This window comes from Alexandromys fortis, unplaced genomic scaffold (genome assembly GCF_014885135.2).
Source record: "Alexandromys fortis isolate MF-2015 unplaced genomic scaffold, M_Fortis_MF-2015_v1.1 scaffold_3, whole genome shotgun sequence".
In the NCBI taxonomy this organism is placed as follows: Eukaryota; Metazoa; Chordata; class Mammalia; order Rodentia; family Cricetidae; genus Alexandromys; species Alexandromys fortis.
The window spans coordinates 15,756,560-15,770,546 of record NW_026067909.1 but is presented as its reverse complement, the minus strand read 5'-3'; the positions used below and the strand labels follow the sequence as shown (position 1 = coordinate 15,770,546).

Below are 13,987 nucleotides of genomic sequence, written 5' to 3'. Positions count from 1 at the left end.
CTACACCTGGCGTACAGAAGTTTTAAGAACAAGTAACAGCCTTTGTAGAACAGTTACTTAGGCCCAGCCCTTAAAGAGTGAAATCGTTTCTGGGCCTGAACACCTGCTGTCTGCTGGGCCACAGCTGGACACTAGGTGGCCTCTAGCTCTCTGATTGGTCTGGAAAGAGGGTACATTTGTTCTCGTTTCTTGGTGAGGATGTGGACTGGGCTCAGACTGGAGTGTTAGAAGGGCATCTGGGGAGGCTGGGACAGCGCTCTGGGCTGCAGACCCTCCAGGGCCGCCTAGATCTCTGCCTGAGGTCCCCACCCGCTGTGCTTCCCGCCTAGGACTGCTCCCGGGTAGTCCCGCCCTTCTCCCCAACCTCCGCCACGCACCGCCCCATTCAGGCCCCGCCCCCAGGCGGAGCGGCGGCACGGCCGGCCGGAGCGGTGAGAGAGCAGGCGGTGGGACCCTGGTGCGGAAGGCAGCAGCGGCCAGCGGGAGCCCAAGAGGTACTGGCGGGATCAGGGAACGGGAGGCACCAGGTTAGAACTGGATACCCAACAAAGTGACTTGGATGTGGACCCGTGGAGTGTGGGGAGGGACGGAACTGCTTGCTGCTTTCACTGCGGACACCCCCAACCTCCTGCTCCAGTCAGCACGCTCAGTGTCTATGTTCTCTCCTGCTGGCAGCTCCCACTCCCGAGCTGCTGAGTGGATTCATTGGCTCAGGACGGCTCCCAACAACTCTGGCAACTGCTCCTGCTGCTGTGTGTGTTTGGGGTTCCCCCTATTCTGGGACTCCCCCTCTTCTGGAGCTCTCCTTTTCCCAGTGTGACCTCTTTCCCAGCCTTGCAATACTGGGTCTGTCCTGGGAGGAAACATCTGTAACGCTCCCTGGCAACAGAAAGGGGGTCATGACCTCCAGATGTGCTGGGAAACATCCAGCGCCTCCTCCTGGGGCAGCCAGGCCTTCCGGATCTGTGGGGGCGGGGCGCCCCCTTTCCCCCCTCAGTGACACAGGCTGCAAGGAATGTCCTGGCCTCAATGGACCTTGTGTGAAGATGTGGGATGGGGGCAGAGCCCAAGTACACCCCTTAAGGCAGGGCCAGAACAAGAGGCCGCTCATGGGCTGGGCTGCACAGTCTCAGAGCTCAGCCCTTATGGAGACGAGCCTTCACAGACCCTCCCTGGAGTTCCCTCTCTCTACTGTAGCCCGAGTCCAAGCCTGCACGTGCCCACAGCTCGGCCAGTGGAGCTGGGGCTGCATAGACACACAGACGTAGCTGGCTGACTTCACCCCCTCAGTGCCCCAGCAGTCTTCACAGAAAACAAGACGTTCAGCCCCAGAGCTTGTCCTAGGGGAAACCAAGTCAGGAAGCCCCTGAGGAGGAGGAGAAGGTCTAGAGACCCAGCTGAGTGGTCCACCCTAGAGGGGCTCCCCATCCCCTTGGGACTCACCCCACTTGATGTCACTAGATGACGTATGAAAACTCACCAACACTGCCCGCACCCGCAGTGAGAGTTCTCATGCCCCTGCCCTAGCTGTGGACTCCATCCCCAGTCACCCGGAGGGCACCTCTCTGTTCTCACACCTTTTGCACCTGCCTAGTCTGCCTCCACCACATTTCCGCACTTAGCAGGTCTCTGGGGCCTTGTGTGTCTCAGCCACCAGCCGTACATCCTGTGAGACCTTGAACCTGAGACCTCAGCACCCCTCACAAACCTGCCTTCCACCTACGCCTACAGGGAGACTAGGCAGGTGCAGGTCTGCTGGAGAGCAGTAGTTCTCAACCTGTGGGTCACGATCCCTTCAAGGGTCAAATGATTCTTTCACAGGGGTTGCGTATCATATTTATGATTCATAACAGTAGCAAAATTATAGTTACAAAGTAGCAATGAAAATTTTATAGTTGAGGTCACCACAACATGAGGGACTATATTAAAGGGCCCCAGCGTTGGGAAGGTTGTGAACACTGTGCTAGGGATTTGCAGACCAGGTTCAAATTCTACTCTGAACAAGGAACTAATTCAGGCAAGCTCTTCTTTGTAACCAGGCCTCATTTTGACCTGCCCCACTGGGTTCAGACCTCCCTGTCCCTGTGAGGCCAGGTAGACAGACATCCATGGGGTTCTGCCGGCATTAGTCCCTCTCTTGCCCCAGCATGGGCGTAGGAACCTGCAAGAGATTGGTACCAGTCCTGTCTTTAGACCTGGGTGTCTTAGGTCCCATGACTGAACTGTTGTGACCATAGCACCTTCCTCAGGATATAGGGGCCAAGCAGGGGGCTGGGCTGAGTTGGGGCCACTTCCTGTGTTGAAGGAAGCTTGCCACTGCCTCTGACAAGCAGCTGCCCCAGGAGCCCCTATGTCCTTGAGGTATTGAGGCTACGGGAACCAGGGCATTGAGACCAGCCTTTGGGTGCTCCGCTCATGGGGGACCCTGGAGGAAGTGGGAGGCACCAGGGAGGAAGGTCTCTGGGGACAGGACGTCCTCCCTTTGTCAAGCGGGCAAGACCCAGACACCAGTGGCTGTGTTGATTTCCGTCCCTGTGGAAACTGTCCAGAATTTGGTGGCTTTGACTGTGGACCTAGGCCTAAGGTGTACAGGTGGGAACTGGGAGGCCCTGGCACCCCCTCTGTTGCCCAGGCATTGAGACAACAGCAGCAAAGCTCAGTCCTAAACCCTGTCCACTGCTAAGCCTGGGAGGGGGCTGGAAACCTCCGCCTCAGGCAGACAAGGAAGTGGCCAGGAAAGCGGAAGCAGCTTTGATGGTCCCAGAGGAGGCCGGAAGCCAACTGGGGTGGTGGACGACTGGGCCGGGGGCCTGAGTTCCTGTTTTCTCCCCAGGCCCATCTGAGCAGCCCTCTCCTCCGTCAGGGCAGGAACCACTGAAATCTCAGCCTTCTGGCTGGGCACCAAGGACCTGTGCCCACCAATGCGGCCCGGCCCTCAGAGAGTCAGGCCCACAGAGCATGCCCATGTGGGCCGGCGGAGTGGGGAGTCCTCGGCGGGGCATGGCCCCTGCACCTACAGATGACCTCTTTGCCCGTAAGCTGCGCCAACCCTCCCGGCCTCCGCTGACGCCACACACCTTTGAGCCAAGGCCGACTAGGGGCCCACTCCTGCGCAGCGGCAGTGATGCCGGCAAAGTCCGGCCGTCTACACCAACTAGCCCCCGTGCCCGTGCCCACAGCCACGAGGATGCCAGCCGCCCTGCTGCAACCCCTACTCGGCTCTTCACTGACCCATTAGCACTTCTGGGGTTGCCAGCTGAGGAGCCAGAACCCACCTTCCCACCTGTGCTGGAGCCCCGGTGGTTTGCTCACTATGATGTGCAGAGCTTGCTCTTTGACTGGGCGCCACGACCTCGGGGGACAGGAAGCCATACAGAGGCCCGGTCTGGGACCCTGGCCTCCGCTGAAGACCAGACTGCCACCTCAGATCTACTGCTTGAGGCACCTGGCTTTGTGAGCGAGCTTGGTGGTGAGGGTGAGCTAGGACTGGGTGGACCAGTGTCACCACCTGTGCCCCCTGCTCTACCTAATGCGGCTGTGTCGGTCCTGGAGGAACCACAGACCCGAACCACAGCTTACAGCCTGGAGCATGCAGATCTGGGTGCTGGCTACTACCGCAAGTACTTCTATGGCAAAGGTAAGGGCAGGCGAGCCTGGGAGAAGCAGGAGAGGGTCTGGGGCAGAGGTCCCTGTGGTCTCCAGAGCATACAGCAGGAGGCTCACGGGTTGTCCTTTCCCTGAAAAGTCCCCGGCTGTACAAAGGAGCAGGCGCTGAACCCCTCTAAGGCCGAGCTCTGGTGTCACCCCAGAAGTCAGGTAGTGTCCCTTCCATCTAGTTCATCTTCATAACCTCCAGGCCAGCGAGCCATTTCCTACCCCATACCTATTTGACGAAACCTTGTTCTCGCCATTATGGGGAAAAGAAACGTCAGTGTCCAGAAAGAATTTGAGCAGTGGTGGAGCTAGTGCAGCCTTTAAACCCGGGAGCACTTAGGCCTTCCTTCCCAGGACCTGGGACAAGGTGCCTCAGCAAAAGGGGGCGGGTTCTCTCAGGTTCTGAGCTTGGTGAGAGGACGCCCAGGGTGGTACTTCTGTGGTGGGCGTGGCCAAGAAGGGAGAGGGCTGTGGATGTGACCCATAACCCCCACCCTAGAACACCAGAACTTCTTTGGGCTGGATGAGGCGCTGGGTCCTGTGGCAGTGAGCCTGCGACGGGAGGAGAAAGAGGGCAGCGGAGGGGGCACCCTATACAGCTACCGGGTCATCGTGCGGACCACGCAGGTTGGCTGGGGTTACAGGCTCAGGAGGTGGGTCCCTTCTCCACAGCCTGCACAGAAACTGAATGTCTCTACAACCCATCCTCAGCTCCGGACCCTCCGTGGCACCATCTCAGAGGACGCACTGCCACCCGGTCCCCCGAGGGGTCTATCCCCGAAGAAGCTTCTGGAACATGTGGCTCCCCGGTTGAGCCCTACCTGCCTGCGACTGAGCTCAGCTTCACCCAAGGTGCCCCGGACGCTGCTTACTCTAGATGAACAAGTGGTGAGTTCCCGGGAGGAAGAAGGGCTCAGCTTCCCAGGGTCTGAGCCTGACAAGCTCCCTGCTCTGGGCACTAACCCTGACCTGGGCACTAACCTCATGAGAGGTGATCCACCTCCGGCATTTCAGAGAGAAGGGTCAGAGATCATCTGAGCTTTACTTGATCTAGAAGGACTTGTCAAGCAGCCAGAGCTTGTTCGAAATGCAGAACCTGGGGCTGCAACCCTGGCCTCCTAACTCAGCCTCTACATTAAGACCTAAGGTGATTTTCAGGTGCTAGAAGGCCCCCGGCGGACTGAGCCCGCCACTCTGCAGGTCCCCCGTCATTCCTGGCCAGTTCGCAGCCCCTGCTTGGTCTCCCCATATGGGAGGCTCACACCTTCCCAGAACTTCCTGTTCCACTTCAGGACACTGAGGCTGCTCGGAAAGCCTCTACCCTGTGCTAAAAGCTGCCCGGGGGCCCTGACTCTTCTCTGCTGTTTCTTCCAGTGGTCGCTGAACAAATGCATCTCACACCTTCACAGTGTCAGGGTCTAGACCGGATGCAGACACAGGGCCAGATGGGGTGCTGTCCCTGAGTATGGGCAAGAGGGCAGGGGCACACAGATGGGGCTGACAGCAGCCAGAGTTTCACACTGTAAAAACAAGCTCTCAGGCCAGCATGAGCCTGTGTTTGCTGGGCAGGCAGGATTGGCAAAGCTTTCTGAGCAGAGGGGGCTAAGGGTGATGTCTTAGAGGGCTGATGCGTGTCACAGGATATCGCGTGTGGGTGGAGAGCCTGCGGAACCAGCGTGGGGGAGGCTTTATTTATTTATTTTCCTTTTGGGTCGTGTAGATATTGAGAGCCACGGAGGGATTCAGAACTGATCTGAGTGGCTCAGTGGCTCTCTGGCAGCAACATAGGATCTAGTTGGAGAGCGAACAGGCCCAAAGCTGTGGTTGTTCAGGTTAGACATAGTCATGGTGGTACAGGTGATAAGGAGATGACAGTCTAGAGTGGGGAAGGTTGAGAGCCCCCACTTCTTGGGCCCTGGGAGTTGTGTTTGTGGGCCCAGGGACCCTCGAGGAGTGTGAAAGGGCAGAGGACAGAGGAGCCACAGTTGAGAGGTTAAGATGCTGGAAAGCGCAAGGCGTAGTGGTGCATGCCCTTAGTCCTAGCACTCAGGTAGCCGAGGCAGAAGGACAGCCTGGTCTCCATAGTGAGTTCCAGGACACTCAGGGCTGTATAGAGAAACTCTGTCTCAAAAAGAAAAAGATTTTGGAAAGGCACTTGGCAGCTAGTGAGCCAGCCTGGGGTTTGGGACAAGGGTCTGAGCTGGAAGCAGGTCAGGGAAGAGGGACGAAATATGAAGAAAAACTTAGGGGGAGAGTTTCAAGCAAGGTGAGGTTCTTGTCATCCCCTCAAAACACCAGGGCCAGCAGTGCCAGGAGGGGGCCAGGATGAGGCCATGTCTGTGGCCTATAGGGAGAGTTGGGGTGTGGTGGCTTTTACTGTTTGCTCCCCCACCTCTGCTAGGGGACAGAAGCCTGGACCTCAGCATGCTAGGGAAACCCTCAACCAGAGAGGGTAGCTATGGAGGAGGGAGGCGAGAGCTGGGGAGTGGGAGGTGAGATTACATCAGTGGGGTCGGTAGGGCATAGCTGTCTACAACTGGAAGACACTGGGAGAAGACAGGGTGCAGAAAGACCAGTCGTGGTGGTATGTGCCTGTAATCCCAGTGTTAGGCAGTTGAGGCAGGAGGATTGCAGTGAATTCAAAGCCAGCCTGGCTACATAGCAAGATTGTTTCAAACAAACAAAAAAACCTGGCACATGACTATAAGTCTAGAATTTAGGAGGTGCACACAGGAGTTTCAGGATTTCAAGGCCAACCTTAGCTATATCATGAGTTCAAGTACAGCCTGGGCTATGTACAATACTGTATCAAAAAGATAAGAAAAAATAAGTAGATACAGGAAGGGGACAGAAATGACTCAGAACCTCAAAGGGCTGAGGTAAGGCTGTGTTGGAGTTAGCCTTTAGTTGAGGAGGACAATGTGTCCTTTCTGGGAGCCATCTCTTTTATCACTGGAAAAGTAATCCTCCTTTCCCTCCCCTAACTGTGACCTCCCCTGCCCTGCTGGGCATAAGAAGAGGCACAGGTTTGGTAGGTAAAGATGCACAAATGGCTCAGCATTCCGACCAAGGCAGCCCAGCCCCCAGTCCAGCTGTGAACTGTTCTCTTCAGCATAGCAGGGGTGGGGCTGGCAGAATATTGAAGCCTTTGTCTTCTGTTGTCCACGCCCCCCCCCAGCTGAGCTTCCAGCGCAAGGTGGGCATCCTGTACTGCCGGGCCGGCCAGGGCTCTGAGGAAGAGATGTACAACAACGAGGAGGCAGGACCCGCCTTCACGCAGTTCCTCACCTTGCTGGGGGATGTGGTTCGCCTCAAAGGATTTGAGAGCTACCGGGCCCAGCTGGACACCAAAAGTGAGGTCCCGGGAGGGGACTGCAGATTCTGGGGCAGAGCTTTATCCGCATCCTTCAGTCTGTTGCCAGGGACTGGGGCTGAGGGTGGGAATTGGGCTGGGAACCCCGCTGAGTTAATCCCAGGGCACTAGCTTGGTTTCCCTCCCTCTAATACCACTTCTCACATCTGGGTTGTTCTGTCTCAGCATCCCTATCCTGATCCCCTGGTGTCCTGGTGTGGGGCTGTGGCCTATGGGAGAGGGGAGGGAATTCACCAAGGATGAGGCCCTTGGACCGCATTGCCTGGGCATATGCTGCTGGCTTGAAAGGCTTGCCCAAAACTGGCTGGCGCATAGACAGAAATAAGTTCAGGCAAGGAAGACCTGACCCGTTGAAGTCACCCACACTCCCCATGTTCTCTTTGTGTCCCCGATTGTCTGGCTGCAGCGGATTCCACGGGCACACACTCGCTCTACACCACCTACCAAGACCATGAGATCATGTTCCACGTGTCCACGATGCTGCCTTACACGCCTAATAACCAGCAACAGGTGTGAGAGGGGTTGGGACAGGCCCAAACGTTTGGAAGCCATGGAGGGTGCTACTTGATTGGCAATATCAGAACCTTGGCATGAGCTCTGCTGACCCCCAACAACCCTCCCCTCTGGCTGTACCACCTTCCCAAATACCTTTCTCAGGCCTTTACCAAGGGCAGGTGAGGAACTACTGGTGCCCAGGCTTTGTGCCTAAATGAGGGATTTGGGGGACACAAAGCTCATCTCACATTGCCTATCTTTAACCTCCAGCTCCTGAGGAAGCGTCATATCGGCAATGACATTGTGACCATCGTGTTCCAGGAGCCGGGTAGCAAACCCTTCTGTCCCACAACTATTCGCTCGCACTTCCAGCACATCTTCTTAGTGGTGCGTGCGCATGCGCCCTGCACCCCGCACACTTCGTACAGGTGGGTGCCAGGGTGGTCTCAGGTCTCCCATGGGCACCAATTCTTGTGTGTCCCTGCCTCTCGTTTTCCTCACGGCAGCTTTCCTCCATCCAGGGTGGCTGTGAGCCGTACCCAGGACACTCCTGCCTTTGGGCCAGCACTGCCACGTGGGGGAGGCCCCTTCGCAGCCAACGCCGATTTCCGAGCCTTTCTGTTGGCCAAGGCACTCAATGGTGAGCAAGCGGCCGGCCATGCACGCCAGTTCCATGCCATGGCTACACGCACACGCCAACAGTACCTGCAGGACCTGGCCACCAATGAAGTGACCACTACATCGCTGGACTCGGCTTCGCGGTTCGGCCTGCCCTCTCTGGGCGTTAGGCGCCGGGCAACCCCTCGGGGCCCGGGCGCTGAACTGCAGGCGGCGGGCGCGCTAATGTGGGGCGTGCGAGCTGCTCCTGGGGCGCGGGTCTCGGCGGGAGCTGAAACGGGCGGCCCAGAAGGCGCGGAGGTGCCTTGCTTGTTGGGCATCTCAGCAGAGACGCTGGTACTGGTGACACCACGCGACGGCCGCGTCGTCTTCAACTGTGCCTGTCGCGACGTGTTGGCTTGGACCTTCTCGGAGCACCAACTTGATCTGTACCACGGGCGAGGAGAGGCGATCACGCTGCGGCTCGACGGGGCCCCGGGGCAAGCGGTGGGCGAAGTTGTGGCACGTCTGCAGGTGAGCTCTAGGGGGAAACTGAGGCCGCTGGGTCCGGGTCCATAAACTTCTGGAATAGGGCACGAGCCCCCCGGGGTCTGGATTCGCGTCGGGGGTGTAGCTTACTAAAAACCGTGTTCGCCCAGTGTGAGACGGGCGCGGGGAGGGGGGACTTGTAGAGGTGTCTTCTAATCGCCAAGCCCGGGAAACTCAGCTATCACGTGGGTCGCTAGGCGCCACAGGCACGCGGTGTGAAGTAAAATGACCCAGGGGCGGGGCCAAGGGGACCGGCTCTGGGAAACCACGTCCCCAAGGGTCGCTCTCACCCAACCCCTCCCCTCAGGTGGTGAGCCGCGGCTGTGAGACCAGAGAACTGGCCCTGCCCAGAGACGGCCAAGGTCGCCTGGGATTTGAAGTGGATGCAGAGGGCTTTATCACACACGTGGAACGCTTCACGTTCGCGGAGACCACGGGGCTTCGGCCTGGCTCACGCCTGCTCCGAGTGTGTGGCCAGACGCTGCCCAAGCTGGGTCCAGAAGCTGCTGCCCAGATGCTGCGCTCTGCGCCCAAGGTCTGCGTCACCGTCCTGCCCCCAGACGAGAGCGGCCGTCCGCGAAGGTCAGGGCACCCGGGATGTGGGGAGGTGGGAGGACTCGGCAGCTGACCCCTTCTGTGTCTCCGGTGTCAGCATCATCGGTCATGCTCTTAAGATTCCACGACTCTTGGTCTCTCTGAATCACACTTTACTCATCTAGACTGCAACAGATTAAGCCCATGCTTTCTCTGCTCTGCAGATCAAATAGCTTCTTCTGTCATGTCAAGACATTAGCATGTGCACACTAATTTGTCCCTTACTAATCCAAACCCAGCATAGACAAACTTTCCTCATAAAGCCCCAGATAATAAATATTTTTAGGCTTTTGGAGCTACCTGGTCTCTGCCACAGTTACTACTAACTCTTGTGCAAAATGAACGTGTGGCTGAGCTTCACTGAAGCCATGGAAACTGAAATTTCGGGACTTTGTATAGATGCTCTTTTTCTTGTAAAAAGTTTACTGCTGGTAAACCCAAGATAAGGTTAAAAAGTTCCAAGTGGAAATACATTAAGTCCACACTAATTTTTTGTTTACATTCATTTGGTTTGGTTTTGGCTTTTTTGAAACAGTTTCTCTGTGCCCTGGCTGTCCTTGAACTCACTCTGTAGACCAGGCTGGCCTCAAACTCACAGAGATCCACCTGCCTCTGTCTCCAGGTGCTGGGGTTAAAGGTGTGCACTACACCCCAACCCCCACCCAGCTTCAGACTGTAATTTTTACAGGTCACAAAATTGTCATGTTGTTGAGTTAAACATCTGAAACACTAAGTCTAGAGAGGTGGCTCAGCTGATGAGGACACTGGCTGCTCTTGCAGGGGACCCAAGTTGGTGGCATGGTGGTTCACAACAGCCTGTAACTCCAGCTTCAGGAGCCCCATACCCTTTCTGATCTCTGTCCACATGGGCCTGCCCCCCCCCACATATACACACAAATGCAAATTAAGACATCTAAAAACTATTCTTAACTGATAAGAGCTTCAAAAAACTGGTGTGCGTGCTAATAAAAGAGAGAGAAGAGAAAAACACAGACTTGTTTTGGTTCCAGACAATGCTGTTGTAGACCTGCTTTGTGTGTGTGTGTGTGTGTGTGTGTGTGTGTGTGCGCGCACGCGCGCGCGCGCTCGTGTCCCAAAGAGGATGTGAGGAACACGACAGTGCACTGTAGATGCTAATCAGCTTCTCTTACATTGTCTAAACTCTTAGCGCACAATAAAATCAGTACTGTTATGTGCATTTGACAGTAAATTGGCAGGGTGACCTGCCGAGGGTACATGGGGCAGAGCAGTGATGTTCACCTAGGTCTGGACAGTGCTCCACTGCAGACAAATGCTGGTAGGGATGCAATGGAGCTCTCCTCCTTTTGGAAGCCGCTGGCAGTAGCTGGGGTGGGCTGCTCCCTCATGGTGCTCCCATTCATCCTCCAGGAGCTTTTCGGAGCTGTACACGCTGTCCCTGAAGGAACCCAGCCGCCGTGGGGCCCCAGAGCCAGTACAGGATGAGACCGTGAAGGTGGTCCTGCTGCCCCCCACAAAGCAGCTGCTGCATTTTTGCCTGCAAGACAGCAGTGGCCCTCCAGGACCTGGGGACCTGACTGAAGAGAGAACGGAGTTCCTACACAGCCACAATTCCCTGTCACCCCGCAGGTACACCCTCTGGGCTCCCCCTCTCTGGCTAGCCTTTTAGCACCTGGAGTCACAGCTCTAGGAAAGCGGTTCTCAGTTCTGAGCCACCCTTGCCCTCCTTAGCTCCCTGTCAGATGAGGCTCCAGTCCTGCCCAACACCACCCCAGACCTCCTCCTTGTCACCACTGCCAACCCTTCAGCACCTGGTACTGGCAGAGAGACACCCCCCTCCCAGGTAAGCAGAAACGAGGCTCTGAAGATTAATTGTAGTGATATAGAGATGATGTAGGGTGTGAGAGCCTTGCCATTCACTTTTGACCCCAGGATCAGTCAGGCAGCTCCAGTAGCCATGAGAACCCCAGTGACTCAACCCCGGAACTGAGGGCCTCCATCCTGCCAAGAACCTTGTCTCTGCGGAACTCCATCAGCAAAAGTGAGTCTGGAGCCAGGGAACAGGACAGGAGAAGGTGCCAGTTCCAGGCCTCCCTCTGAACTTGCTCCTTTGACTGGCAGTTATGTCGGAAGCTGGCAGTGAGACCCTGGAGGATGAGTGGCAGTCCATCTCGGAGATCGCTTCCACTTGCAACACAATTCTGGAGTCACTGTCCCGCGAGGGTGAGCCGCTAGGACACAGGGAGAGGACCCAAGGGAGGCTCTTTCTCCCTTTCAGACCTGCCCACAGACAGTCTCTCTCTCCCATAGGACAACCCGTCCCAGAGAGCGGAGACCCCAAAGGAGTTCCAAAGTGTGACTCTGAGTAAGGCTTCTACCCTCACATCGGCACGTGTGTGTGTGTGTGTGTGTGTGTGTGTGTGTGTCTGTGGAGGCAGGGAGAGTCCCCCTTCCCTGACTGTCCACTGGAGTCCATTGTTATACCTAAGCCTCGGAAGGCAGAGTTGGGTTTGTTGTCCATCAGGGTTGTCTAGGAAGCAGCCTGTGGTGCTGGCTCCAAGCTGCTTCTGCTGAACTCTGACCCCATGTCCTCAGGCCAGAACCTGGGAGCCTGTCAGAAAAGGTCTCTCACCTGGAGTCCATGCTCAAGAAGCTCCAGGAGGACCTGCAGAAGGTGAGGAGAGGGTCTGGGTTTGACATTGAAACACGTGGCTGCCCCAGGACGGGGTTCTGACTGCTGTTTGTCACCCTAGGAGAAGGCAGACAGGGCAGCCCTGGAGGAGGAGGTGCGGAGCCTCAGGCACAACAACCAGCGCCTGCTGGCAGAGTCGGAGAGTGCCGCCACCCGCCTGCTCCTGGCCTCCAGGCAGCTGGGCTCGCCCACTACTGACCTGGCCTGAAGCTCACTTCATGTCCTAGTCTGATTCTGGACCTGCTTGGAACTGCCTGGCCCTTCAGGGCACCTGGGCCAGACCAGTGACCTTCCTCAGGATGTCTTCCCTGCACTGCCCCACTTCCCAGCCCATTTGGTGGCTAAGCTGCCCCTACCTGTCCCTGTTTGTAAATATTGTGTAAAGAAAAAGGAACATCAGCGAGTTTACACCAAAATAAAAGCTATTTGTGTTTGTGCGGTCAAGATATGCAGGTAGGGAGTTGCCTCCAAGGCCACACCAAGCTTCTAAGACCAGTAAGAAAGACAGGTCCCAGGAATATTGATTTAGGGCTTGCCTGGCACCAAGCAAAGAGTGGGGGTTTCGAGGGTAGGACACCCCTTCTCCTCTTCATTTATTGGGTTCTCTTGGGAAGCAGGTGGCCACACCCCACACCTGTCTTATCTAGAGCAGGAACGGGAACAGAGCAAGCCTGCAGGATAGGGCAGGGAAGGGATGGCAGGTGCTATGCCTATGGAATCCCATCTCCCAGACAGGCCCTGCTGCTTCGGTCATTGAGCCTAAAGAGCATCATTGATTCTGCCACCTGACCACCTCTTGCAGGCCCCTGTTCCAGAGGTGGTAGCTCCTCTCTGTATCCCAAAGGACAGTGGCTCTCAACCCCCTTTTCTCTCAGCTGGCCATGACACCCACTGTTCCTCACCAGGCTGGGTCTTTTCCTTAGAAGCATCATCTTTCCAGACTTGGACTTGGTCTTGACACCCTGCTTCTACTGAGGGCCAGACAAGGCACATGACTCATCAGCCCCTACCCAGGGAGTTCTCTGAAACCCAGGCCCTGAGCTGGCCTACTCACACTGTGGTAGGATAAGCTAGGATGAGTAACAAAGTGGGGGACAGGGGCATAAGGAAGGCCTCTTGGAGGAGGTGACTTGACGATTGCGTTTTTGAAAATTGAGTTCACCTGCAGATGTCAGAGGTATTCCAGTAGGAGCAGTCCAGGGCCCACTGGAATTAGGGTATGTGAAGGAAGTGCAAGTTAGAGACTGGATCTGGGTCAGGAAGGGCCATGAGAAGGCGCACTAGGGATCCAGGATCCTGCACAGGGCTTAGCCTTTCCTGATTGACGACCAATTTTCTAATTACTATGATAAAATATGGGAGGAAAATTACTGAGGGTTTATTTTGGCTCTATTGCGAGAGGATTCAGTCCTTGATGGTTGAAGTCGGGAATGGGAGTAGATACATTGTATCCAGTCAGGAAGCAGAGAAAAACCAAACGTGATTGCTAGCTACTTCCTTTCCCTTTTATTCTCTGGGACTCCATGGAATGGTGCCACTCCTTATCTCCCATTAGCTAGAATCTTTGGAATTCCCACAGAAACACGCCTGATGTGTCTTCTCAGTGATCTGAAATTCAGTCAGGGTGACAATGAAGACTAGCCATCACAGGGACAGCCTTCCAGGGCAGCGTGGAAGGAACGCAAGGCTCTGGTCACTCTGGGGGTGTGTCTGCAGAGATCTGGGATCTGACCTTGAGGTTGATCTTTACTGGGAGGGTGGTAAGGAAGGTCTGGGGGTGAGCTATTTGGCTAGGAAGGAAGAAAGCTGGAGCAGCTGGAGGGAAGACAGGAGTGACAATGGGGAAGAATGGACAGATTTCCCTGGACCTTGTTAAAGACTGGATGCCCATTGGTAAGGGAGAAGAGGTGGTTTCTGGCTGGAGCCCCTAGTGGATGGGAGGGCGATACTTGAGACAGAGGAAGAAGGAAGTGGACATCCGGAGATGACTGTGGCCACTTGGAGCAGGGCAAGTTTGAGAGACCTTAGGGTAGAACTGTTCAGTGGCTAGCGCC

At 56.1% G+C, this 13,987-nt stretch overlaps 1 protein-coding gene across 1 annotated transcript; it reads left to right on the top strand.

The window, feature by feature from the left end:
• The first annotated feature begins 374 nt into the window (after positions 1-374).
• Sipa1 (signal-induced proliferation-associated 1) lies at positions 375-12,366 on the top strand. The gene is made up of 16 exons (XM_050137542.1): positions 375-494; positions 2,834-3,637; positions 4,154-4,281; positions 4,366-4,542; positions 6,833-7,007; positions 7,434-7,537; positions 7,793-7,950; positions 8,044-8,653; positions 8,976-9,250; positions 10,652-10,870; positions 10,973-11,084; positions 11,174-11,282; positions 11,363-11,464; positions 11,552-11,606; positions 11,837-11,915; positions 11,995-12,366. The coding sequence occupies exons 2-16, from the start codon at positions 2,959-2,961 to the stop codon at positions 12,139-12,141; spliced, it is 3,129 nt and encodes a 1,042-aa protein (XP_049993499.1). The 5' UTR covers positions 375-494; positions 2,834-2,958; the 3' UTR covers positions 12,142-12,366.
• The last annotated feature ends 1,621 nt before the right edge of the window (positions 12,367-13,987 follow it).

What these genes read in the sequence shown, in the direction of transcription:
- Sipa1 (XM_050137542.1), top strand. Translation starts at nt 2,959, where the DNA reads ATGCCCATGTGGGCCGGCGGAGTGGGGAGTCCTCGGCGGGGCATGGCC. An exon ending in AATTCCCTGTCACCCCGCAG is followed by an intron (nt 10,871 to 10,972) that starts GTACACCCTCTG and finishes TGCCCTCCTTAG; the next exon opens with CTCCCTGTCAGATGAGGCTC. An exon ending in GGAGTCACTGTCCCGCGAGG is followed by an intron (nt 11,465 to 11,551) that starts GTGAGCCGCTAG and finishes TCTCTCCCATAG; the next exon opens with GACAACCCGTCCCAGAGAGC.